At 39.9% G+C, this 27,794-nt stretch overlaps 2 protein-coding genes across 2 annotated transcripts in view; both read right to left on the bottom strand.

The window, feature by feature from the left end:
• The window catches only part of slc33a2 (solute carrier family 33 member 2), a 47,331-nt gene extending 27,508 nt beyond the window's left edge, over positions 1–19,823 (bottom strand). The window contains exons 1-6 of the mRNA XM_077600830.1: positions 19,719–19,823; positions 18,451–19,220; positions 9,823–9,970; positions 7,533–7,633; positions 5,375–5,484; positions 2,924–3,145 (exon numbers count right to left, since the gene is read on the bottom strand). Coding sequence (XP_077456956.1) covers positions 2,939–3,145; positions 5,375–5,484; positions 7,533–7,633; positions 9,823–9,970; positions 18,451–19,150 — 1,266 coding nt within the window. The 5' untranslated portion in view covers positions 19,151–19,220; positions 19,719–19,823 and the 3' untranslated portion in view covers positions 2,924–2,938. The remainder of the gene's footprint in view (positions 1–2,923; positions 3,146–5,374; positions 5,485–7,532; positions 7,634–9,822; positions 9,971–18,450; positions 19,221–19,718) is intronic.
• A 345-nt stretch (positions 19,824–20,168) lies between these two features.
• anxa1a (annexin A1a) lies at positions 20,169–27,511 on the bottom strand. Its single transcript, XM_077601095.1, has 12 exons — positions 27,192–27,511; positions 25,638–25,723; positions 24,892–24,982; positions 24,255–24,349; positions 23,427–23,540; positions 23,062–23,152; positions 22,416–22,495; positions 21,766–21,910; positions 20,975–21,070; positions 20,827–20,885; positions 20,622–20,744; positions 20,169–20,528 (listed from the first exon to the last, which is right to left on the bottom strand). The coding sequence occupies exons 2-12, from the start codon at positions 25,695–25,697 to the stop codon at positions 20,469–20,471; spliced, it is 1,014 nt and encodes a 337-aa protein (XP_077457221.1). The 5' UTR covers positions 25,698–25,723; positions 27,192–27,511; the 3' UTR covers positions 20,169–20,468.
• Positions 27,512–27,794: the final 283 nt, after the last annotated feature.

Genomic DNA, 27,794 nt, shown 5'->3' with positions numbered 1-27,794 from the left:
TGCACACCCCCTGGGGTAACCAATAGGATCCTCTCAAAGCCGACCCACTCCACCCTGACTCATTCCCACAGCGGGGAAAACAGATCATGTGATCTTCCCAAAAGTACGTCGAAGGATGTTAACGGAGATAAAATCTCAAACATATTTCTAATATCACCATTAAACGAGAAACTAAACTCGTCCAGGAGGGACAAAAGGTGAAGAATGGTGCCCCTGTCTGCCATTCTGCAAATAAACAACAACAAAAAAGCACCATCTCAGGAACGAGTGGAACCCGATGCTGCGAATGGCGCCTCCACCTGTTCACTGGGATTTCCCAGAAGGCCTTTCTGCCGGCCACGGGACAAAAGAGTGCAAAAAGCCAACACCTCTCTCCCCCTTAGGTGAGGAGAGACAATAAAAAGGGAGGAAAAAAGCAATGCAACACCATTGTTTGCGAGATTAAAACATTGGACTTTTTCTCAACTCATTTTGTTTCTTGAAGAATTAACGGTCTAATCCAGGAAGATGATGAAATAAGACTTTGAGTCCATTTGTTTTGGTGGCATTGTAATACAGCCTGTGATGTTGAGACCCACGTGTCCACCTGAACGTCATGGCATTATGAAATGCACTTTTACATCACTGGAGACTGTTGCAATTGTGATTATGCCACAGATTCAACATGTGAGAACACATGTCCATGGAATCAATGGCTGCGAGTAAGCATGGTTGTCCTTTAGACATGCATCTACTCAGCGGGGGACATCTGACAATCTGGCAACCTCCGCGGGAGGTCACACTCTCATCAGTGGTAGGATACCACCCTCTTTGACTCTTTACGTAGGCTTCGGTATGGTGATAACAAACGAATTTGGCTAAAGTTGCTAATCGGGAATGAATTTTAACTCAAACTAAGTGGCCACTATTACCATAATGTTCACCGCTTTCATTCCTCAATGTGTCCATCAGCTTTATTTCAGGGGGGGGGGGACTTTACTGAATTCAATATTATTATTCAATTTAAGCTTCTTGTGCAGGCCGTATAGAATATTTTACATCTCTATGGCCGTCAATTGCAGGGAAACATGACCATGTAATTTTAACCTTCCCAGTTGAAATGTATTTTTTTCAATGGTTGTGAATGAGTTAAAGGCTGTAAGAAACAAAATGTATATTTATATTTAAACTAACACAATTTATTTTTAAAACAAAGAGAAAATGTCCAGCGAAAGCAAAAAAAAAAATCCGCACCAACACAGCTCAAATGATCACATTGGATTATTATTATTTATTATTATATATAAATTTATTTCAAACTAAATGCTGTAATTTGTTGTTTCAGCTTTTGACCACTGAACTAATGGAGAGGTTAAAGTAAAAAAAATATTTTAAAAAAACGACAAGTGCAGTCAAGTGTAGGCTGAATTTTAGCTTTTTGTGCGCCATATATAAATAATAATATTTCCCTAACTCACTGCGTGTCAACAAAACCTGGGCGGCAAGCTACAGTTTGCCCACGTGCCGCAGTTTGGACACCCTCGCCATACTGCATCTCGAAAATCCCGCCTTAGCGAGCAGATCTGTCGGCGGCGTTGGCCTAGACTGCGCGGCGAAGAAAATCTAAGGCTCTCATTACCCTCAGTCACTGTCAGGGTCTGCCTCGGTTATCAACTCCCCCCTCCCAACACAAACAAGTCCAGCATAATGAGGCTTGGTGAGAAAGCCTAAAGTGGAGGTGCATTGAGGGGCCGTGTAAGCCGCCCTAATCCCCCTTCACAGCATTTGTTGTGTCATTAGAGCTGCATGGGATGAGGATACTGTGACACAGGGCCTATTCACTCTCGTAGCCCTCAGCCAACCACGCCGCAAAGAGACTCCGGTCTCGTATTCATCCTGACTAGGAGCCACGTTGCATTTTCAAAGCGAGTCTTCACCCTGAAGTACCGCACGGGAACGCCCCCCCCCACCCCACCCCGAGTACAAGACGAGTCGCAAAAATCAAACCAAAGTGCAATTCGGCTTTATTTTTAGTGCAAATCTCACCGGAGCGGCTTTGCAACAGGTGCGATCGTCAGAGGATGGCGACGGAACTACAGCGGTAATTAGCGTAGCTAGTGTGACATGTACCAAAGAGGGTTTGGAGCCACAGTGAAAAAAAAAAAAGCTAAATTGTCAAGTGTTAGGTACATTTACATCCACTGCTTTTTTTCCCAAGCGTCTTTTATATACAGAATTCATCCATCCATCTGCTGGCTAATTGACTTAATGAGTCAAGACATGAAATATTTTGTTGTTGGACCAAAAAGATCATTTATGCTCATAGATTTGAATCATGATCATGTAACAAACATTCGTATATTTGTTGTTCATTTATGGTCTTGTAATTGTGTTAATTTCTAATAAAGTGGTGCCTCTACTTACAAAATTAATTGGTTCCTGAACTCTGGATTTTTCGCAAATAGACTTTATAAGTAAATTCTGAAATTCGTTCCGCGCTCCTCAAAGCTGTTTATACGAGGTAGTAATGATACGAACCGTAAAATTCCAATGCATCTGCAAAATGTGATATTGCCTTTGTATCTCTTGTTTTGCAGCTATAAATAATACATTTGAAAATTGAAGAAAATGAATTGCGTTTGCAGGATTTTTAAAATTATAAATTCATATTGTTTTGTAACACCCCTGACTCTCCTAAAATATGGACTTACCTTATGATCCTTTTCCAACTTTAGCTTCAGTTTATTTTTTACGGTTGTCTAGCCGTAATAGTAAGACTTCTTATGCTTTCAATGTACACACAAAAACAACTACGCAGCTTCTTTTACACAACGACATGGCGCTAATATTATTCACTCACCCTGAATGCAGCACTTTCTAGCGTGAAGAAGTGAGTATAGTGCAGAGGTGTATTTTTATGACAATGAACAATTGTAAGAAATACCTCCTTGCTTGAAATTCATTTGGGCTGCTCTTTCAGTTGGTGTTCCCTGAGAGCCCCGGTATAAGTGGCCGTCCACACGTGCAGGGCCGTCGCGGCCGAGAGGGTGAGGAAGAAGAGGAAGGCCACTTGGAAGCCGAACCAATCCACCACGGCTCCGGCCAGAGCGCTGAACGTCAGCTTTCCCAATACTTCCAGAGTCGCCAGGAAACTGTAGTGAGTGGCCTAATGGACGACAACATAAAAGCACATCAACACATATACAATAAATAACGTAGGTTCATCAAATCCTGTAGATTATTGATGCTTATTGTCAGTAATGTTATATAATGTTAAATTATGTTTGATTCCATTTGATCCCCTACAATTCACAGGTGTCAAAGTGGCGGCCTGGGGGCCAAATCTGGCCCCCCACATCATTTTCTGCGGCCTCGAGAAAGTAAATGATGAGTCTCGACTTTCAGTTTTAGGATCAAATTCAAAATAAAGAATATAGATGTGTATTATATATATATAAAAGCACACAGAAATGTATCGTTTGAGACGGATTTTGAATTGATACAAGAATTGTGCAAGGTAATATCACGTTTTAAAGCGCAGAATACAATTTTTAAAGCCCCCTTACTTGTAAAAAAAAAACGGTTGGGGATCTGATCCCAGCCATGAGGCTTTTATGACAAAGTGCGATCGCAATTTTATGTTTTTTAAAGGGATTTGAAATGTTTAATCACAAATAGTCGTCTCCTGTCATTCTAAAACACTCGTCCAATGTAGAGCAGTTCCATCTGTCATCACTTTAACCCTCGCAACGGCCGTCACTCATCGGGTGGCTGTGAATGAAATGATTTGGGATGATTGACGGGAGCCAGTGAGTGAGTTGGAGTGGCCGAATTCAACCATGAGCCTTTTAGTGACCACATCTAAGTCAAGTTCTTTTATCCCGAGCAACTTGTTTCACAGATTTGGTTTCCTCCTACGGGGGATCTTTAACAAGCGCTCACACTATCGGTTTTCAGTCACTGGATAGCCGGACGCTTCAGTGAGAATCACACACCTTTGCGCGTGCTATCCGAGCTAACACACACATGGTACAAAGAAAAAAAAACTGTACGTGTGTTATGAGAACCTTTCAAATGGATTTTAGTTCATATCGTGACTATCGGTTAATTCGCTCCGCTCTCAACTCACAGAAATCAAAATAGATGGTGATTTTCTCCCCTTTTTTTAAGTCTTTTTTATGCATGCCAGCAATTAAAATGATAATTTGTCACCTTGAGATTGACCGAGCGAATGGCTGCGCTATAACGACGATCACCTCCAGGCAATGGTGGCCCAGATAGGACGGGGACAAAAGGAGTTATGTCAAAGAGAAGCAACGACTAAAGAGGAAAAAGTCAGAATGGGAAAAAAAGAGCACTTTAAGTGCTGGGGAATAACAAAAGAATGAGTGAGGTGGTTTGGGGAGGGGGGGGGGGGCTCTTACAGTGAAGAGGGGGGGACAAAACTGAATGGGTGGTAAAGGGTCAAAGTGGAAGGAAGTAGTGAATTGAAAAGGGGTCTGCGAAGACTTTTTTATTTCGGGTGAAAACAGCTCATGAAAAGTGACAAGCGGCGCGGGCAAGATGGGGGGCTCGACGGTGCTAGGTGAACTGCTGTCAGCAGGAAATTAACTGGCTACTTTTGTACTTAAAGGAAGTCAATTAACTATAAGTCAAGGGAAGGAACCTTATTTTTTGTCTTGTGATATAGTGGACAAAACATTCGCAAAAGCCAGTGTAGAAATGTGTTCATTTCTGCTACTATTTAAGCCTATCAAATCCAAGATCCCACATTGCCCGCCCCTTTCTTGTGATGTCATTAATACCCATGACATTAGAATGCAAGCAAACTGCTTCCTGTCACTAAAATAGAAAAATGAAGTGTAAGTAGCGATGATTTAATGATTCTAATTATGGCTAAACAACATCTAATATTAACATTGAATATATTGAAACCTATAGCCAACCAGCACTACAATTTTAATTTTAATGTAATTTCATTACAGTCAGCACAATTTAGCTTTTTTTAAATTTATTTCTTAAGCAGACATTTTCGCCTGTGCTCAAGTCTATCAGTGTAATTTAATTTTAATTTAATTTCATTGCAGTCAGCACAATTTAGCTTTTTTTTTTAATTCTTAAGCAGTCATTTTAACCTGTGCTCAAGTCTATCAATGTAAACACCACCAAAAAATGGTCCATAAGCGGTTTAATTTTTCTTTAAATCTCCCTGTTAGAGGTCTAATAAATTTGTGATTGCATACTTGCGCATCTTTCAAATGAAGATCTTTTTTTACCAGGAGTTTCCTTTTCCCTTTAAAACTAAGATGGACGAAAAAAAGCGCAAAAAAAAGATTTAATTGCCAACAGGAAGAAAAAAAAGTTCCATTTTTTTCTCCGAACTAGCGTCTCTGACCTGAATGCTCTCCTCTGCCCTCTGAGTGCAATGCATCATGGTCGTAAAGGTGAGCGTGGTAATCAGACCGCCCAGAAAATGCTGGACGCTCATACTCAAGACGGCCATACCTGCGGAAGAAAAACATTTAAATACATTGCGTCAAACCCAGTTTAAAAAAAAAAAGCTCATCTTTAGCCCTCCGCCGCTGCTCGCTACGACGCCTCTCTAAAAACTATCTTAAACATTCCAGACCGCCCCCCCCCTTCCCCGCCTCCCCACGTTCGTCCCCAAAACACATGTAGCGAATCCTCTGAGGGGAAGCACGAAGAGGTGTCGGTGAGAAACACAGAGGAACCACAGCGCTGATCTGTCACGGCTCCTGCGAACGCTGAATTATTCACCCGAGCTGCCAGAGTTTGTGCACAATAAGACTCTTCAATCACACAAGACACACACACACACACACACACCCACAAATGCGACAATCTGACTAGTGCCGTGGAAGTAGAAGGTTATCATGTAATATTGAAAAATGCGAAAGTGAATGTTTTTGCCTTTCCTTTTATTTCTGCTTCCGTTTTCCCTGATATTTTTGTATTGGCTTTAAAGGGAGGAAGAGGCTAGGGGGGGGGGGGGGGGCTGTGGGGTGGTTAGGGGGGCTGGGGGGTGGCTTCACTTGAGTCTGAGAGGACCGAAATGGGGAACAGACAACCGGCGGAGATGAATGATGCTCATCTGATTCCCAAATGTTCGCAGACGCTGCGCAACTCAATCACATGTCATTCAGGCAATAACGACTCAATGGTTCTCTGGAGAAAGAACACCAACATCCTTTGAATAATTTATACAACTTTTGATTTTTGCTCTATACTTGCAATCACTTGGCTTTAGACTGTTGGCCTTATAGGCATCTCTTTTGCATATATTCCATGGAAAAGGAATAATGAGCATCGGTGCTATTACATAGCATGCTCTGATAAATGCTAGTTTATTTTGTTCATTTATTCGTGGCTGATGATTATTTGATGGAGGCCAATACAGAAGGTTATTATCTTTTTAAAAAAGTTTGAAACTTTTTTTTCTGTGGAAATCAGTTGTGCCGCACCAAAAAAAGTGACAAGCGAATGAGGTTGAAATGTTTCGGTGTCATCAATGAACTTATATTAAAGAAAATAGTCCAATGTGATGTACTGAGTTTTCTTGGATTTTCTTTCTTTTGCAAAGTTTCATGTAAATTTGCAGTATATCTAAAAGGGGGAAAACACGTGTATGTAAAAGTAGTTACTATAAGTTGTTTTGTTAATATAAAATCCAAAACAAAGAACAGAGGTCATCCTGAACGCCATTGAAAAAAAAATAAAAAAAGATTAGAGGCTAAAACATTCTGAATATGAATGGGTTTTTTTTCACCAAAAAAAAGTTCAACTAAAAATTCCGATTTTTTGGTAAGCCCAGTTGATTTACTGGTGATTGTACGGGTTCGTTGTGGGACCCCCGAGGGGATAACCCCAAAACCCACCCATCATTCAATCGCTGACAGCCATCCCAGGCAAACTGGATTGAACGTCTATCGCCGTCAATGCCAGGTAATGACTTAATGATTAAAAATGAATAAATATATTTTAACAACATGATCTTTTTTTATACCCGATTCCGATCCTCTGAAAATTTTTCTCTTGCACCTCACCTACTGTAGAATTACACAACATGGCCATAGGCCTTCAATATCAATTCACATTCCTGTATCCTATAACTCAGGGGTGGGGAACCTGTGGCTCGGGAGCCCTATGTGGCTCTTTCCATGGCTGCATAGGGCTCAGAAGCCATATGTAGCTCACCTGTGAGTTTAAAATATGGTGACAGAGCTGAGTCCCAAACGCACCAATAGGATCGTCACGTCGGCACTGTGGCTAATCATATATTTTTTTGATTAGCCTCCTGCATGCATACACTCATTGATACCCATTGATACCCATTGATACCCATTGATACCCATTGATACCCATTGATACCCATTGATACCCATTGATTAGCAACTATGTAAGAATGTTGTCAAAACAATTCTGAGTGTGGCTCTCGAGGAATAATATTTGAAAATAGGACTAAAGTTGTTGCACAAGGTAACAGTGTAGAACACTAGGCCCAAAAACAGCCAATCACAGAGTGGCTCACTCACCTGTCATAAGTGACGACGGTTCCAGGACGGTGAGCAAGGAGCTCTGGAAGACCATACTGATGGTCCGCAAGACGAAAACCCGCCTCATGAGAGCACCGATACTGAAAACGGACAAATAAAGACGGTGGAATCAGGAAAAAAAAAACCTTTCTCTTCAAGTCTCGCGCACGCCGAAGCAAAACGCACGCGTACACAAGGGTGCTTGAGTAAACAAGTCCCCAGACACTAATTGATTCGCTCGCTGTTTGAGCATGAAAATCATCCCCCTGCGGTTTTGCTTCATGACGTAATCAATAAGCTAACGAGAATCGCAGCATGGGGAGGGTAATTAATCACCCTCGGTATACACGCACACAAAGCCGCACGCACGTGAAGCCACACTGTTTTTTGACATCAAGGATTAGCAATGCCAATCACTCAGGGGATACCTGCCACTCAAAGAAACAGCAGGCGTGTAAGTGTAAAAAGACAAGATGGGGGGGAAGAAAAATAAAAAATGGATTCTTAATAAAATAATAACATTCGGAAATTACGCCAGTTCAAGTAAGGCCTGACTTACGTTATTTGAGGTTAAATTGTTTATTGTGTTTGCCTGATGTGAACACGCTAACAAAGAGACTTTATCAAGTTGGATTTTTTTTTTTTAACACACTCTTTTACTTTACTTTAATGACTTAACTCAGTGTTTCCCAAACTTTTTTGAGATGTGGCACACTTTTTGAATTGAAAAAAATCTCATCGGAAAATCTTTTCATATAAAACTATGTCGCCTATATTAACAATAGTCATTCTAATCAAAGTTTTATCAGCAGGAATCATACAAACCTCCAAAATATTCACAAAATCACATTTTTATACTGACCTAATGTCACCAAAAGTTGATGTCTGCGGATCCTGAACAACAACCGGTCCGAGTGATGCAAAAATAAGTAATGTAAAGTTTTTAATCGCATAATTTTATGACTTTTTTCCAAATATTATGTAAATCTCTTAATATTACGCAAAAAAAATGTTGAGCTCACACAGAATTTACATCGCCAAATGTTGATGCCCTAGAAACCAAACAACTTCTGGTTCAGGTTAGAGAAAAATAAGCAACAAAAACTCTTTCAAAATTTGAATCTTGTAATATAATCTACAATTTAACATTCATCATATTTTTATTTTAACCTTGTAGTAGTTCAATTTTAATCTCGTTATACTCATATTATTTTTTTGTCATCAAAAGTCCGCTTTGAGTGATACAAAAATATGTTTTAATCGCACAATTTTATGACTCTTCTCCTAATATTACGTAAAAAGAATGTTGTGCTCACAGACTTTATGTCGGCAAAAGTTAATGCCCTTAAGCCAAACTAATTCCGGTTCATGTTAGAGAACAATAATGAGCAAAAAAAAAGACTGTTTCACGATCTGATTCTTGTAATAGTATCATCTATAATTTAGCGTTCATCATATTTGAATTTTAACCTTGTAATAGTTCAATTTTAATCTCATTATATTCAAATTCATTTTTCTCTCTGAATATTGGATTGGATTGGATAACTTTATTCATCCCGTATTTGGGAAATTTCATTGTGACAGTAGCAAGAGGGTGATTAGACAGAACAACAAAGCAAAAGCACAAAGTACAAAGCAAATCAAAGTAAATGGGATCATTAAGAATCACCAAATCAAATCATTAAGACAGAAAAGCACATTGTAGGACAATTTCACACCGGTGTGGTTGGAAAACACTGACTTCACTGACTAAGTTAATGACGAAGACATTGATCACAAGGAAGGAGAAATGCTCAAAACTGAACATATTTTGAGCAAAAATGATGGGCGACGATTTCAATAAAAATCTGTCACTCTTAAAAATCAAACCACCTGCTTGTTTTTGCCAATTTGACAGTTTTGTGTTCACACCCTGCAGACATTTTGACTATTTACTTGGGCATGTGGTCCTATGTTTCTGTCTGTAATGAATTTGCATCTCATGCTGTTCTCACGGCACACAACAGACACGAGGGAGGTCCCCGAGTTCTCCAACCAGTCTGTTTACTTAAATTACGGGACACGCTGAGCCAGTATGCACGCAAACAAATGCAAAACGGTTCGATTGAGTTGCGTACGTGAAAAAATAGGGACAAATCGGATTGGAATGTATCGGATTTTCATTTTCCAAGGATCGGAATCGTTTTTCTGGTTTGCGTCCTGTTCGTTGAATAATCCCACGGGCCGGATGTGGCCCACCAAGGGGGTCCGATCCGGCCCACGGGTCGTAGGTTTGATAGAACTGGCCTACCTGAACTGGGCGAGCAGAAAACCTCCCAGGGAGGAGCCACAGATGGAGAAGCCCATGGCGATGATGCCGTTCCAGAAGCCCAGCTCCCTGGCGCTCATGTGGTGATCCAACAGGAACAAGGGAAACATGGTGACTGCACCTTGCTCGCCTAAAAATGGGGGATTCGGGGGTAGGGTGTGGGTAAAGAAATGGGGAAAACAGTCACGTTTGGGTGCACAGATTATCAAGAGAGAATTTGCGGACTGTGATCCATTTTATTGTTAGCACCAGAGTTGTTATCGTGGTCTCTGATGAAATATAATTAACCCAAGAATGTGACTTATAGTCCTTGTTTTTTTTTTGTTCTCGTTTCTTGCCTGGTGCGACTTATAGTCAAAAAAATATTGTAAATTTTAAATGTGTCATGTCATTGTCTCTATGGTTTGATTTTTTTCTCTTCTACTGACTTTGTTTTCTCGTTTTTATTAATTAGCTCACATTAACAGGAACATTTGGAGGTGTATACCCGTAAATGGTGCTAGCAAAAAAAAAAATGGATTTCATGTCTACCAGAGTCAATGGCAGTAAATGAGTTACCGTATTTTCTGGAGAATATAAGTCGCACTTTTTTTATTGTTTGGTTGGGCCCGTGATTTCTACTCAAGTGTACAGCGTATTTTCTCGCATATTAGCCGCATCCGCGAATAAGCCGCACCCTTAAAATTGCCTTAAAATCATTGAATTTCACAATTTCTCTTGTATAAGAAGGCCCCTGATTCACAATTTTCACCTCCATATTCATGTTCTAATAGAGAGTACAAATGTGTTACTTTGAATGGAAATATATATTTTTGAGATACTGTATGAATCGAAAGGATCGTCTGCGGGATTGCACATTCCGAAAGGATGTTACCTGCACGTAGAAAAATTCAAAAAGGAAGTCACGTGAGCAGTACAACAAGGAAGTGTGTTCGAAGCAGTCGAGTTTCTCATTGCAGGCACAAGTTTTATGCAAGATACAGTTTGTTTTCTTGAATTTCATTCATAGAAATCATAATAAATTTGTCTAATTTATAGAAGCCGCATCCTTGATTCAGTCATCATTTTTTTTTTGTGACAAATACGGCCTATATGCGAGAAAATACAGTATATGTTATGCTGCGATTTTTTTTCAGGTTAAATAGACTATCCAAGAAAATGTTACTACCTTATGGATTTATTATGACTCGACTTTCTACAAGTTTCTGCTAAAAAAAAATGCAACGTACATTCCCCCCTCTTTTCGCATTGCTAGGCTGGCACGGTGCGACTTATAGTCCAAAGAATACGATAATTGGCGGTTTTTCCTACTTTCAAACATCCCAACGATTGATCTAAACATGTAAAAACGCCCCCTTGAAAACAAAAAACCCCGCTTGCAGCCAAGACGTTATTCGTCGTGATAAATCCCGAACAAAAGAACGAAGGGATGATGACTCCGGAATTATGGCACACGGTGCCCCCTCTGCCTATTCCTGGAAAGTGTCAATAATAGATGTGTGACAAGAAAAAGAATCCCCTCAGTCACTATCAAACGGAGGCCTGGCACTTGTCCTAATGCGCGAAAAGGAAAACACAACAAAAACAGCTGAACTTGAAGACGAAGCAGACATCAGACGGAGCTTTCAGTCAAAATAAAAAGTTTCTGTCAGGCGCTCCGACTTGTGTGCGGGGGTAATGTTCTGCTGAACATTACAGTAAAATATTCAGAGGTGCCGACGACACGCCATTATTATATTAATGGAGACCGACTTCAGAAAGACAGTGGGACCAAGGAGCCGCCGCCTGAGTGACAGCTCGGCTTCCCAGGTTGCTGTCAAAAGACGCCGGCGACGGATTGCTCGCTCAGTCAGCCAGGAGACAAACAAAAATAGAGAAAGAGGAAGAGAGACAGATGAAAAGGAAAGAGGAAGAAAAAAAAAACGGGGAGACGCCGGGAACGAGAAACGAGAGTGGCGCCGCCGCTTTAACGGTGGCGTGCGTGACAAACCAACAAAAAGGCAGGCGGAAAAGGAAATGTGGATTTGTTGTGCCGGTAACAAGCTTCTTTCTCACACTTGTGTCACTCATCTTTGGCTGCTCCCTGCTGGCAGTTTACACAGTGATCACCAGTAGTTAATGTAAACAAATGGGGAAATATAAGAATGAGATAAATGGATGGATTTGGGAGGAGGCGGAGCAAGAGAATGGTGTTTATCAAATGGTCATCAATGTGCATGTTGTGTGAGAGAGAAAAAAAATCAATGACAACTGGGATTGGCTGCCCAGTTTTTATTGGAACGCATAGAGTGGTGGAAAAAAAATGTTGATATGGCCCGCATAAGAAGCTTAAATGTCATTTTGGTGGAGTTCTCAGATTGGTGAAGGGTTAGTTTTTGTTTGACATGAATAAATTCGTTTTGTTGTGCAAAGTTTGGTTCGGCAGTCTAATTTATTTGTAATGTAGTGTTAAGGGCAAGTCAAACTAAGGGATAAATGAGTTAAAATTTCAATATATTTTGAAAAACTTGTTATATTTGACAAATGAATGTGCAAAGATGGCCTGGTGGATGAGTGGTTAGCGCCTCGGCCTCACAGCTCTGGGCTCCTGGGTTAAAATCCTGGTTGGTCTACAGGTGTGGAGTTTGCATGTTCTCCCCGGGCCTGCGTGGGTTTCCTCCGGGTACTCCGGTTTCCTCCCACATTCCAAAAACATGCATGGTCGTCTGATTGGACACTCTAAATTGCCCCTAGCTACGAGTATTTGGTTGTTTGTCTCATTGTACCCTGCGATTGGCTGACCAACAATTCAGGGTGTCCCCCTGCTCTAGCCCGGAGTCAGCTGGGATAGGCTCCAGCACCCCCCATGAGCCTAATGAGGATAAAGTGGTTCAGAAAATGAATGAATGTGCAAAGATTTCAAGATTTGGACACGCCCCTACTCCTACTGTGTTCGATTCAATAACAAAAGAAGAGAGATGAAACAATATTTTGCACTAATGAACTCATCTAATATGCATATTAGACCAAAAAGCTGAATCATCCTTTAAATGACAGAGAAATAGAAGATGGTTTCACACAGGGGGGAAAAATGATGACAACACGAATATTCAGGCAAAACAAGTGTGCTCACAGAATGAAATAAAGCAAACTTTTGCATGCATGTCCAGGGAGAAAAAAAACTACCGTATTTTCACGACTATAAGGCGCACTTAAAAGTCTTAAATTTTCTCCAAAATAGACAGGGCACCTTATAATCCAGTGTCCTTTATATATGGAAAAAAATAAAATGTGTCATTCATTAAGGGTGCGCCTTATAATGTGGTGCGCCTTATAGTCGTGAAAATGCGGTAACTCTTTCACCCTTCCTTGTTTTATTGGGGCTGTTGAGTTTGATTTATTAAATAAGCGACAGCACATAGTAATGAACATATTTATATTCATGTTAATGAACATATATATGTAAATATGCAAGTCCCTTGTGTAGATTGAAGATAAAGAATGACATATATTAAACATACGCAAACGTAGCACAGTTTTAGACAGCGTTGTGATGGCAATTTTGTTCGTCTAACAGTCAGACTTTAAGATGATTGGCCAAGAGGTTCAGAGACGGGAGTTCACGTATGCTAATTGGTATCGAGTTCCAGGTATGAAGAAAGAGGGTGCTTTGGCTAAGTTAGCACTCTTTTTGAAGGGAACTATACACAGTCACCTCTAGAGCCAGCCCTTGTTGACGTCTTGGAATTTTTTTGCTACAAAATCTTGCGGTGGAGGAGGAACTCTTCTCAACGTGACATAATTACCTCACATTTTAACATCGATGTGACCTGAAATATTACACCGAGGAATCTTAACACATCTCGAAGTCGGAAATCGATTACGTGATCAACGACAGGAAGTAGGAGGTTGTATATTTGATCATTGCTAAGCGGTAACTAGCGTGATTAGTACCTACGCAGCCAGGGTTGTTTACCCGTGCTTCTCTGCGTGTCCGCCTGTTGTTCAGCTCAGTGTTTGGAGTTTCCGCAGTCCTGCCTGCCTTCAACTAATTATTTCTTTAAAAAGAGGGAGGCTGGGTTGAGGGGGAACCAGGGGGGGGATTTATGGCTACGCAGACAAACAACAGTGCTGATTATTCCATTCTATTAATATTCTCAAAGCAACGATTGTCCATTTCAGCAGGGATTTCATTAGATGTGCAAAGATTAAACAGTAAACAGTAGAGGCCAAGGAAAAAAAAGCTGAAACAATTAGGGGGAAAAATGTACATACCGTATTTTCTCGCATATAGGCCGTATACCGTATTTTCACGACTTAACAGCGCATCATATTTTTAGCCGCAGTGTCAGTAACGAGTGCTATTTCTGTATTTTACACACACAAAGGACGCACCGTTTTTATAGACGCAGCCAGGCATGGCAAAACATACACCAGCTTAAACATACACGCTACACCCACACGCTGAAAACACGTTTTTATATAAATACACGTTGGTATTCCTTTTCTGTGTATAAGAGATGTCCCGATCGGCTATTTTTTTTAAACGAGTTCAGTCTAAGTCACCTGATTTTGAGAATGGAGTTGCGATCCAATACCATGGAAAGGTATTAAGGTGCTGTAAATGTTCGTTTTTTATACCCAATTTCGGGAAAAGAGCCTAGAAATAAAAAAAATAAAAAGTCTCATTTTGGCTCATTTTAAAGAAATCACATCCAAGATGACGATTACTGGACAGAATACAAGAAAGGACAATCACGGTGCATTTATTTCCCCAAAACGCAAGTTAAATAAGACGAGATGGACAGGAAAGAAGCCCGAGACGAGGACAGTAAAGTGATGGAGCGATACATGGGGGCCAAGACGAAGGCAAAGGGGAAGAAGAGGGTGGGCACAATGCAGTCATTGTTACGAGGTTAGTGAAGAGGAAACGGAGGAGGATGTCAGGCTCAAAGAAACTGTACTCTTTGGGTTTATACTAGAGACAGGCGCCAGAAAAATGACACCCAAAAGGACAAATGCGCTAAAGATTGAGAGCGGACGTCGCGCAGAATTGGTGATTTTGCTTCATGGAGGCGGCTTTTGTCCAAATCAGGTTGATCTCAACAGTGGGACATCTTATTAGACCTCAAGTCTTTTGACACCATTGGTCACAATGTTGTCTAGCGTGTGTAGAACTGATCTCATTGACACGGACAGGAGATGCTACCAAATTTGAGGTTTCTGTAGCCAATGTTGTGACTAACAGTTGATTTGGAACGCACAGTCGATACTCGTTCATCAGTCAGCAAACCAGAAAAAGAACAGTTTTATAACTAGTGATGCAACCAAGCCACATTTTACCCCCTCCAAGCCTGCCTTATATTTTCATACACAACATACAACAATGCAAAACACAAAAAGGGATGGAGAGAGCATACAAACTATTGGAATATAGCAAAAAAGGACCCACAAATTCAAAGTTTGAAAATTATGTTTCATGTGTATACATCGAGTCGGCTGATTTCTTCTCATTCAAAATCAAAACAAAGTGGGACCGTATTTACTCGCACATAACCGCCCCCACGTATAAACCGTACCCTTAAAATTGCCTTAAAATTGTTAAATTTTACAATTTCTATTGTATAACACGCGCCATGATTCACAATTTTCACCTGCATATTTATAGTTTTAATAGGGAGTACAAAGGTGCTAGATATTCTCTCGCATATTAGCCGCATCCGCGTATAAGCCAAACCCTTAAAATTGCCTTAAATTCGTTGAATTTTACAATTTCTCTTGTTCAACACGCCCCATAGGTCACAACTTTCATCTTCATATTTATGGTTTTAATAGGGAGTGGAAATGTGTTACTTTGAAGGGAAAATCTAAAGAAAAATCACTGCACGTGGTATTTCTGAGATACTGTATAAATCCATTGCTGGATTGGACATTTCTAAAGTGTTGCCTGCACGTAGACAAATTCAAAAAGGAAGTCATGTGAGCAGTACAACCAGGAAGTGTGTCCGTAGCGGTCTAGTTTGTCATCCCTAGGTAAGATGGTATCGCCCTGAGCGAGCAATGGCAGGCACGAGTGAGTTTTTTTCACGTTATATGCAAGATACAATTAATTTTTTGGGAATTAAACGCTGTGAGTATTGGGTAGAGCAACGTTGACTTTGGTCAATGGAATCTAGATAGCATGCAATAGTATGTTTGGACATAGTGTTTATTTCTCCGCTCATGTTGTTTTGTCCCTCCCAGGGCACCATGTGGTGCTTGTTCATTAATTCATCCCTTCCATCCCTGCAAGTCCTTTTCCCCTCTGAAAAAATATCCTCCTGTCACCATAAGTTCCTCCCCTCCCCCCCACAAGCATTCTCTAACACGTGTTGGTAGAAACACGGCCGTGAGATCCAAGGTTTTTTTTCCTGACTCTTGATTTAACTTTTCTTTCGTTTTTTTATAAGAATTATATTTCTAGGGATGTCCCGATTGTATATTTTTGAGTCGCCCACTTTAGAGAATCCCAATACCGAGTCCGGATAACCAGGAAATGTATTGAGTAGGGTGGGAAAAGTACTTTTTAATGTACTATAATGTATTTTTTTCATGTATTTTTTCCACCTGATTAGAATAGAGCCGCCACAAATTATAGTCATATAAAAGAGTGATTTCAATGAAGCAGAAAAAAACCAAATCCCTTTTTCCAGTTATGCAGCACCACCATAATGTTGAAAATAATTAGTTTAAATAATATATTTTACATGAATAAACTCGCAAGGCAAATACCAACCAATTGCAATAAAGTGAGCTATTTTAGTTGTAGTTTTAGTTAAGTTTTGTTTGCTTTTTATACTTAAAGGTTTGTTACAATAGCTTCAAAATAGTCATATATATCAACACATTTTTGGAATTATACTTATGTACATCTTTTTTGTTAGCTTAGCTCATTAACCGCCATTGCAAAACCTTAAAAAATATACTTTTCACCCGATTCCGATCCTCCGAAAAAGACGCGATTGGGCCCAATTTCCACTAAATTCCGATCCGATTTCTGAGGACATCCCTACTACAAACTAAACATAAGGCTACGCTGCTTCAACGAAAACACAACTGCAAATGACATCGGACCAGAGAGAAACCCAAACGAGTGATCTTCCATGCAAAGGAAAACTACGAACAAAAATAAACGAAAGAAAGAGCATGGCAAGGTAACATTTAAAAATAAGAGCTGAATTTGAAGTGACGTTGCGCGCCCATGGGCTTGCGATGAGACAGAGAGAGTGTTGTGGGGTGGGGGGTTTCCTCCCTAGACAGATTAGGGGCTCCAGCCAGCCTTCATATTCTGTCTAGTAGTGTCGTCTGTTGGGGCTCATCCGATTATGGAACACTCTCTCAAAAACACATAGGACTTAAAAACAAAAGCCCTATCCTATGCCTATGCCTTCTCACACACGTATAAGTGAATGCTATGCAAATGGGCAAGGACAATTACATTTCCACCACCCACGTGCAAGCGCCAGAATCAGAATACGTGCGATTCCTTTTCAGACACAAAGGCACTTAATCCTCCCGTAATCCCCTTTTGCGACCAAACTTACATCCATAAACTCTATCACCCACACAGACGTATACAAAAATGATCTTAAAACTACTTTATATTTCAGTTATTTACAGAACGATGTCGTGCTTGGAAAGACGTTGCCTCGATTTAAGAAAACACATCATGTTATTTTTTTTTTACCAGTACTGACCAGTAAGGTGGCTCCTTTTCATCATGAGTAGTACTTTTAAAAGGTCAACTAGTAGTACTTTTTTTCCTATGAATTGTAAAAGTTACTTTTTATAGACGTGTCAACAGAGACCTCTAGCGGCAGAATGTAGAAGGCAGCTTGGAATACTGTCATTGGGGACAAAATAAAAAAAGACATTTTTCGGCTAAAATGCTTTCAAACGCATTTGTGTTAAAAAAATCAAAAATCAAATAAATAACAGATATTATTTACAAATTAAATGATTAAAAAAAGAATTTATGATGAGAACCATAGACATGTAATATGACTTGGTTAATTTCAATGGCCTATCAACACTGAGCAAATATTTTTGGGGGACATGCATAAAATACTATTACTGCATTTATCCAATAATATTTAGAAATATGACTACTTTCCAATACACAACACAATTACAAACACCACTGACCTGAATGTTGAATAAAAGATTGCGATTCACAAAACTGCAACAACGATTTTTAAAAATGTCTATACTAAAATGAAGCATAGTTAATGGTTAAAGGGCACTTATATGTACATCTACATGTGTCAGACTTATTGAAGTCATTGTATATCTGTTTATGGAGAAATATTTCTCTCATGATTAAACATGCAGCAAACTTCTAGTTCAGAAACTAGTTGTTAATGGACATTCATAGTCATTGAACTTTAGCGGAGTTTGCTTTAAAACTGAGTTTTGTCGCCAAAACACGGCTTTCGAAAGCTTTCTGTGATTAAAAGTCATTCCAATTTGCCATTTTGGTGCAGATTTTAAGAAACATGATGTTATTGCGTACGAATAGTGGGTATCGGACCCTTGACATTTGACGCCAATGTCAACCGAACTAGCGCACGCTCACCTGGGCATCCGACTCACCTAATTTGTACGTCAGCACGTAGAGGACGGTCCAGGCGGTACCCGGGACGGCCAGCAGCTTCCTCCACACTCTCCACGGCATCAAAGCGTCAACTCCCTGCCCTCCTCTCCTTCCGCCATCTGCCGGTTGGCCCCTGGCCGGCTCTTCGTCCAGCACGGGGGCCCCCCAGACGAAAAGGGCCACGCCCGCATACACAAAAGTCAGCAGCATGAACATCCAGCTCCAGCCGGCCACGTCGATCACGGCGAGCAGCCCGCCTCCGGCGAACACCGATCCGGCTTTATAGCCCACGACCTGAGCCGTGTTACCCAGTCCGAGTTCCCCACGGCCTTTCAGGAGCCCCACCGCGGCTCCGTCCACCGCGATATCCTGGACCGAGGCCAGGGCATTCATGGCGAGCAGGGTCCCCGCCACCCCCCAGATGTGCATCTCCGGAGCCAGGGCCGAACTGGCCAGGCACGTCAGCGCCAGTCCGGATACCGTGGCCACCAGCCATCGGCGCTTGCTGCCGATCCTGTCCACCAACGGGGCCCAGAGCACTTTGAGGACCCACGGGAAGTACAGGATCTTGGTGAAGCCAATGCGGGTCAGGGAATGGCCGGCTCCGCGCAGGTAGACGGGGAGTAGGGAAGACTGGAGACCATATGGGATGCCCTGGACGAAGTAAAGCAGTCCCAAAAAGACCAGTTTGTCGTTCATGATCTCGATCCAAACGTGCAGTGGTCCATTGGTCAGGTGGTTGTCATCGTTTAGGGAACGGAGGAGCAGGCTAAAATGGTCACAATCCAAAGTTATCATGCATGTATCGGATTTAGAATCGAATTTCTATAAATATGATTTTAATGACATTTTTAATCAGGCACGGTGACGAGGAGTCTCAAGTGCGTCTATTTTTAAACCCAGCATGCCGGGTCATCATTACTAACATTTGCTACACGTGCGAAACAGCGTGTGAAGTAAAAAAGATGACAAAAATAAATATAAAACATGCCGATGCTATATGTTATGTTCCGTGTACGTCATGTTATATCGTTCCAAATGTAGTAATGCAATTTGATGAGTTTTTCATTGGCCACTAAAGCATTCTGACATTTCCCTAGCCACACTTTGTTAGCATTGTGCCATGCAATCTCATTTAGGCGGATGGATTTAAACATACACGGCGTTTTTGCAGGTAGGCTTATCTGGGAGTTCCGATTGTGACTTGTGATTTAATCTTAAAACGGAGTGAAAAAAGATAAAAGTTGGTCAGAAAACGTTAGCTCACCGTTGATCGCTCTCCGCTTGAAATGTTTGTATTGGTGGTGCAGCAGGAAGAGGTTGCCAGATAAGAAACCCTAACTCCGCCTTCAGATGACGTTAAACAAGGAGGGAGAAATGATGGAATCTGGCAACGCTGACGTTGCACTTGGTCAAAATCATTTTTTACAGTTAATATATATTGTCAAAATACATCAATTAAAAACACCAACTTTACAAACGTTAAGTATTTTTTTACATTGCCCGTCTTTGTCAATGTTTTGTTGCCATGTTTTATTTTGTTTTATATATGTAACCTGCTTGAAAAAGCACGTTAGAAAACGTATTGAGGATGTTGTTAATATGCATGTTTTATTTCTGTATGTCTGGGAAAAAAAATATTCAATTTAGATTAAAAAAAGCCATTATATCTTCCTGATTTAGAACACAAAAATGGATGTTAGAAAGTCAGTCCATGTAGATTAAAAAAAACATTTTATTTGCTTAAGCTCCTTCAGTCAAACAGGTATACAGTATAGAGTATTTTGGTTTCTTTGTTATTTTTTCCAGGCACCTGTTCAAACCAAGATATCTTTTCATCAATTCAAATCCATGGCAAGAGTGTTTTTGAATTCCAAAGTAATTTCTTCTAAAGATTGTATTGTATCTTTTCACATCCCGGTTAATATTTATGATTGGGTTATTTTACACAGCTAGGCTTGGAGGCCCTCTAACGCCTTTGTTAGCTTTTTTTAGTGCTCAATGAGTAGACGGAAAATCAGTTCTCACTCCCGCAGAGAGCAAGCAGAATCTTCTCATAGTCTCCTTTGGTATCATCCTGGGAAAAAAAAAAACAGTTGTTGAACTCCTTTACATTTTTAAACAATTTAACCCATCATGGAATCAAGAGCGTTATATCCTGTTGTCTCACCAGAATATCCTGGTAGAGTGTTTTCCCGTATTTCTTCTTGTAATCGGCCTTGATTAGTTTCAGATCTTTTTCCGAGCGGCTCACCATGATCCGCGTCAGGATGTTTTTACGGGTTCCAGATCCCTGAAAGTAAAAAGTCAACGGTAAGGACTAAGAATGTGCAAAAACTAAATCTTTGTGTGATCGCAGTCTATGCATACGAGACCTTCATGGCTAGGTTGAGCTTCTCGGCAAAGAAAGCCTGCCTGCTTCCAGCACACTTGACTAGAATAAAGTGAAATGCAGCAGATTTACACTTTATTACATTCATGAAATATTCCGAATCAAGTTAAAGTGCATAAATGTGGCTTTACCTACTGCAGTGAGGCAATTCTCAATGTCACCCTTCATCTCCATATCAATTGCTTTGGCCACATCCACCTTGCTGTACTTTGAGTACCTCTGAAACACTGAAAAATAAAAGTAAACAAGTTTAAGATAAACTCGCAGCAAATTAAGAAAATATCATTGAATAAGGCCCACAAAAGAATCTTAAGTGGAGCCTACATTATGTTGCTAGATGCAGGTCGTCACCTTTACAGTGGCTCTTACATTATTACTAATCAATGTAAAAAGTGGTGAAGAATTTCATCGTTTTTTTCATGTGATGAATGCAAGAATTTTACAATATCCGTATGCCTCCATTATTTTGCTGCAGAAAAATAGAAATCAAAACTCTTTCGGGATTTAACAATGATAATTCCCAGCAATTGCCAGAAGTAGGCGTCCAATCCAATTTGACGGGGGTCGTTCGATCGCTGCCACACCTCCTAGACAAAATGGATTGGACGCTTATTGCCGGAAATTATTGTTAAATCCCAGTCTTCCCAATGGAAAGAGTTTTTATTTGTATTTTTCTGAAGCAAAATAATGGAGGCATACGGATATTGTAAAATTCTTGCATTCATCACATGAAAAAATGATGAAATTCTACACAGCTTTTTACGATGGCAAACAAGGAGTTACTGACTGTTTTACCCAATTCCAATCCCCTCTTTAAAAAAAATGGATTTCAAGACCGCCCTGCCATTCTTTGTTTTTTCAGAGAAAAATGTGTTTGGAAACCCCCAGCGCTTTGAGAAGAGCAAACGGCGAGCTAGCTGACCTTCACGCAGATGAGGCGCGCTCCTGACAGTCAGGATTTCGATAAAAACCGAGCAGTCTTTTCCTTTCCTCCCCTCTGCAGCCTCATACAAAGATCTGGCATCGCTGTCAATCAGCTGTTCACACACTCCCTCTGTACGGTTGGCCTGCGTAACACAAACATTACAGAGATTCTTAAATACAGTCATACCTCTACTTACAAATAGCTGTAGGTATGAAATTTTCAGGTTACAAAATCCCTCTGAATGTAAACGCATTTCTTGTATCCGTTATTTTATTTTGAAATGATCCTGGTATCATTATTGCGGCTTGAATTACTTCCGGTTGGAGCCTCTCAGAACACAATTATTTTGACCGCCATTTGTCGTCACGGTGTTCTTTATTCAAAATTATTGGAGCGACGTCTTTATGATGACTCACTTTTTTTAATGTATGTTCTATTGACCTTAAACAATAATCAATCAATCATCCTGAATTGATGACGTAAATATTTGCAAGGAATGTATTATACAGCTGCTATGGGGGAGTGCCATGTTGGCTTAACCTCAAACTATTCCACAGCCGCGAGAAAAGAAAAGGCCAACAAAATCCGCCTCAAACATCCTGTAAGAAAATAAAGAAAGGGTGCGCGTGGAATGGAACAAACTCTACCTTGCAGAGGGAAATGAGTGCATTTCGAAAGTCTCCACTGGTGTCGGATCGGATATCTTCCTCCAAGTCCTTTTTGTACTCTTAAGTCACAATAAAACAAAAAAAATATGGTGTTATTTAACCATATTGGATCTGACCAACATGCAATATACAGCAATAAAGTGGAAAAATTAAGTGTGGATATACATATACAAACACGCATACCTATCACTTTTTTTTCCTCACTTCATTTTGATTAGAAATATTTTTATGACTAATTTATATGGGCACTTCATGGATAAGCATTAAATCTTTGTACGTGTATTATGATAATAAAAGATTTTCTTTGTTGTTCTGTCTAATCACCCTCTTGCTACTCCCACAATGAAATTTCCCGAATACGGGATGAATACAGTTATCCAATCCAATCCAAAAAAAGGCATTTAATTCAAAACATATACACAAACACACACATATAGACACATACATAAATAGTAGTATATAGATTTATAGCATACACACACACTGTTAATGTCAAAATGGGTTCTGTGAAAAAAGTGATTAAAACTAGTGTTTAGTATCAAATACGCTTGACAGTCTATCATAAGTTTTGTATTTGTTAATAAAGACTGACTGAAACAGAGGCTTGATTTTAGCCTAAACTTGCCTTCCTTGTAGACCTTTTTAATTTCCAAAATCTCCACGTTGGTCCTGGAGGCCAAAATCTCGATAACGGTGTCCTCATCTGTCCCCAAGCCCTGAAACGGGAACCAAATGAAAAGGCTTCCTACAGTTATGCCTTTTTTTTAAGAGCTGCTTTTCACAACACTATTTACGATGCCTATGGGACAATCCAAGGTGAATAGATGGAAGTTGGCAGAACGCCAAAACAAATGATCCAGCAAAAAAAAACTTAAAACAGTGTTGACCTTCAAAGTGCAACAACAGCACTTCCCCCTGGCTCATGTGCCAGCGAGGAAGAGGGTGGGGAACAATGTGTGGACGTGTATACGTGCATTTGTATTTGTATACCTTCATGGCCATTTTCAGCTGCTGGGCATCATACTGGGCTGGCGTTTTCAGAAGAGCCATGACCACGTCCTCTAAATCTCCCTTCAGTGCCTTTTTCAGCGCCACCTCCAGAGGCTTCATGGGAAAAACAGACAATGTTTCAGTTTTTCCCCCAGCAAAAAGTTAACAAAGCTACATTTACAACTTAAATAACATTTTCTCCAAGCTGCACCAGTTAGAGTACCGTATTTAAAGGACTATAAGTCACAAATTTTACATAGTTTGGCTGGGCCTGCCACTTATACCCTGTTTTGATTTTTATATTAAGGTAAAAGTTATGTGAAAAACTGTTGTGTTAACAGGTGCCGATTTACCCTGTTTTTGGTTTAGGGTAAAAATTTAAAAAAAAAAACGCCCCCCAAAAATGCCATTTGTCCAAATTTGCAACTTATTTTCCCCCCTCTTTATTGTGGAGCCTTATAGTCCCAAAAATACACTAGTTTGAATGAAAGTTTCTGCTTAATTTGGCCTTGCACAATCAATTTTTTTTCACTTTTTTCCCCTCAGAAAGATTTCGTCCTCAGGCCGCGTCACATGACGGTGCCCCACCCTTTCGGTGTTACTACATTTAACCACCAGGGACCAGTCAAAGCGGGCTGTTCAACCACATGACCAACTACACTATAATTTGAGTCTGCCTCAAAATATTCACATTTCAAGCTATAAAAATCTAAATTAGGGCAGAATCCTGTACCCTCAAAAGGGAAATTCACAAAAACGAGAGCATAAATGATCAGTAATAACTGTTCGCTTTGCTCTCCATGCATGAATTTGTGCACTTTCTCTTACCTTGCCACTGGCTTGCTGGTAAGCTTCTTTAATCTCCTGCCTCTGCTCATTGCTGCGCTTCACCAGTACTTCAATAATGGTGTTTTCGTCCACCCCTGTAAAAAACCACATAACGTCATACAGAAGTACAAATTGTACTCATAAATTGACACAAACGTTAAACAGTTGGTTTTCGGGGTGAATTTGACTTTATAGATTTTCATATTGATTTTTTCTGACTGTACAGCCCCTTAAAATCCTTTATTTCTCCCAAAATCGGGCCTTTTGTCCCATATTTTTTGCATAACTTCTCCAGGAACACAATTCATAAAAGAATTAGCAAATATCCTTAAAAAACAATAACTAAAATGCGATTTAAATCTCATTATACTTGTATAATGACAATAAAAGCATTCAATTCAATAAAATAAAAAAATCGAACAAATACGTTGCATTGATGTATGAGTCTTATTTATGAAAATTAATTCAATTTCATAATCCTATACAATTTGGAGTCCAAAATTTTCTGTTTAAAATTTTAGAAGAACAAAAAAAGGAACCTTGTTTACTAAAAGCTGCCACATTTCTATGAGCAAACAACCAGCAAAAAATGTATTATTATTTTTTTTGTATAGTCCATTATGCATTTTAAGATCACCTTTTGCCTTAATAGCCTGATCCAAGATGGCTGCATCCCCACTGGCGCTGAAGTTTGGCGAGGCCTTCACGGTCCCCTCATTTTTTAAGATCTAAGATTCCACAGAGAGAAAAAAACATATTAAACAACAACGTTAAATATTGACTTTTATCACATGGTGAACAAAAAAAACACTCTTTTCCCTTTGACCTTTTGACCTTTACTGTTTTTATTCTTTTCTCATCATCTTTATCAAAAAGAGTCAGAAATCATGACTGGAAATGAGCCAAAAACACAACCCGCATTCCCCAAAAAAGGAAAAAGACCCTTCCAGTACTAACATGTTATCGTTTACTGGGATATGAATGACGACGATGAGAGATTAACTTGACCCCTTCTACGGTTTGAGGACTTTAGATAGGGAGTGAGGGAGGGGCCCAAATTCTTGTTCCGTTGAGTCACGCATTGACAAGATGGACAAAATCTTCTTTTCGTTGTTTTAAGGAGTGAAAAGAATGTCCATCAGCCATTGTCTTATGTAATATTCATTTAAACTGTCTCATTTGTCAGCCCACTCCGCCCTCGTGTTGCTAAACTTTTCAACTTTACACTCTCCGCGGTATGTTTTAATGCTCCCTCCTCTTTGGTTCTCTCCAAAGTCTGCCAGGAATACTTTCCACCAGAGCATACCACAGGAAGAGGAAAAAAAAAAAGGAACAAACATGGCGGTTGGCCTTAGCAACGGGAAGAGAAGCGCAGTGACTTACTGACTCATCGGGCATGCCCAGATAAACGGTTTGCATCATGAACTCTCTGATGAAGGCCATGGTGGAGCTGGACGGACTGCAGGACTCTGTCAAGCGAAGGGAAGGGGGCGGGGTCAGTTAAAAGGACAAATATGAATGCATTGGCTGGCAACAAATGATCCCAGGTTAAATAAATTGGAGGTCAATCATTGAGATGTAAAATGAATAGAAGAGTCCCCGTAAATCAGAAAAACTACATTAAGGAATAAAATTTGAAGGGATGCTTATTTATGTGGTTGACTGCTTATGTGGACTATACTCATCTATGTGGTTGACTACTTATGTTGACTATACTCATCTATGTGGTTGACTACTTATGTTGACTATACTCATCTATGTGGTTGACTACTTATGTTGACTATACTCATTTATGTGGTTGACTACTTATGTTGACTATACTCATTTATGTGGTTGACTACTTATGTTGACTATACTCATTTATGTTGTTGACTACTCATTTATGTTGTTGACTACTTATGTTGACTACTCATTTATGTTGTTGACTACTTATGTTGACTACTCATTTATGTTGTTGACTACTTATGTCGACTACTCATTTATGTTGTTGACTACTTATGTCGACTACTCATTTATGTTGTTGACTACTTATGTTGACTACTCATTTATGTTGTTGACTACTTATGTTGACTACTCATTTATGTTGTTGACTACTTATGTTGACTACTTATGTTGACTACTCATTTATGTTGTTGACTACTTATGTTGACTACTCATTTATGTTGTTGACTACTTATGTTGACTACTCATTTATGTGGTTGACTACTACTCATTTAGGTTGTTGACTCCTTTTTCATTTATTTCTTATTTATTCATTATGTATCATAATTGATTATTTGTGCACTTCATGAAGCTTTAAATGACATTAAACGTACTTGTATGACAATAAAAGCATTCAATTCAATGATGTGAGTTTTCTATAATGGCACTACATTGACAAGCAAATTTTTTAAATGCTGTTTTAAAAGTGACTTCCCTCACAGTATGTATACATTACTATATTTGGATTACAGCATATTATGAGTTTTTTAATCAAGGCACTACATTGAGTAGCAAAATTTGAAGTTCTGTTTGAAAAGTAACTTCCCCCACAGGATGTATTCATTATAGTTGGGATTATACTGCATATGATGCAAGTTTTCCATGATGGCAATATAGCAGTGTACTGGTGGAGTATGCCTGGCCACACCCACGTTTTCCCACGAACGCGGATGCATGCTATGGACAGTTTTATTTAATGTTTTCAAATGTATCAGAGCAGACACGTCGACATTAGTCTGCATTATGATCGCGATTTTCTAATGTTTAATGATCGCAAGAAGGCAAAAAGTGAGGTCTTTGCTTCCGGCCACACCCACGTCGATCGTACAACGCCAGAGAGAACCAAGTTGAATTCATGGAATTACTTCGTCAAACAGCTCGATTTTGCGCTTTCAAATTCCTAAGGAGATTCTCGACGACATTCCTGAGATTTTTAATGCAAGAAACGGGACTTACCGTGTGGCTGGAAAGGAGGCAAGTGAAAGCGAACTTTGCAGGGACGCTAACCGAGCAGGGGAGTTCATTTATATAGGGAGGGGAGGTGGGAGGTATTTTTTGGGGGGTGAGGGAGGAACTCCACCTTAAAAAAAACAGTCTCCTCCTTCCTTACTTGGAAAAAAACCGGAAAAAAAGAAAATGTACACATACGTCATTTGTGGGCTAGCTGTGCCAGTCTCTATCACGCTGAACACTGTTTTGGAATGTGTCAAGAACATAAATAAGTAATATAGGAATACATATGTGGGTGCGTGTATTAATTATCCTCACAAGGTTCGCGGGGGGTGCTGTAGCCTATGCCAGCTCATTGAGGATAACCCCCAGAATTGGTGGCCAGCCAATCGCAGAGCACAAGGGACAACCACAAGGGGTAATTTAGAGTGTACAACCAGAATGTGGGAGAAAACCAGAGTACCCGGAGAAAACCCATGCAAGCCCAGGGAGAGAACATATCACATGTGTATATATTTATATATATGTGTATATATTTATATACTATATGTAAATGTGTGTATATACATTTATATGTGTGTATATATATTTATATATATGTAAATGTGT

The sequence above is a fragment of the Stigmatopora argus genome, chromosome 5 (assembly GCF_051989625.1).
Source record: "Stigmatopora argus isolate UIUO_Sarg chromosome 5, RoL_Sarg_1.0, whole genome shotgun sequence".
Taxonomy (NCBI): domain Eukaryota; kingdom Metazoa; phylum Chordata; class Actinopteri; order Syngnathiformes; family Syngnathidae; genus Stigmatopora; species Stigmatopora argus.
This window is presented reverse-complemented; position numbering and strand designations above follow the sequence as displayed.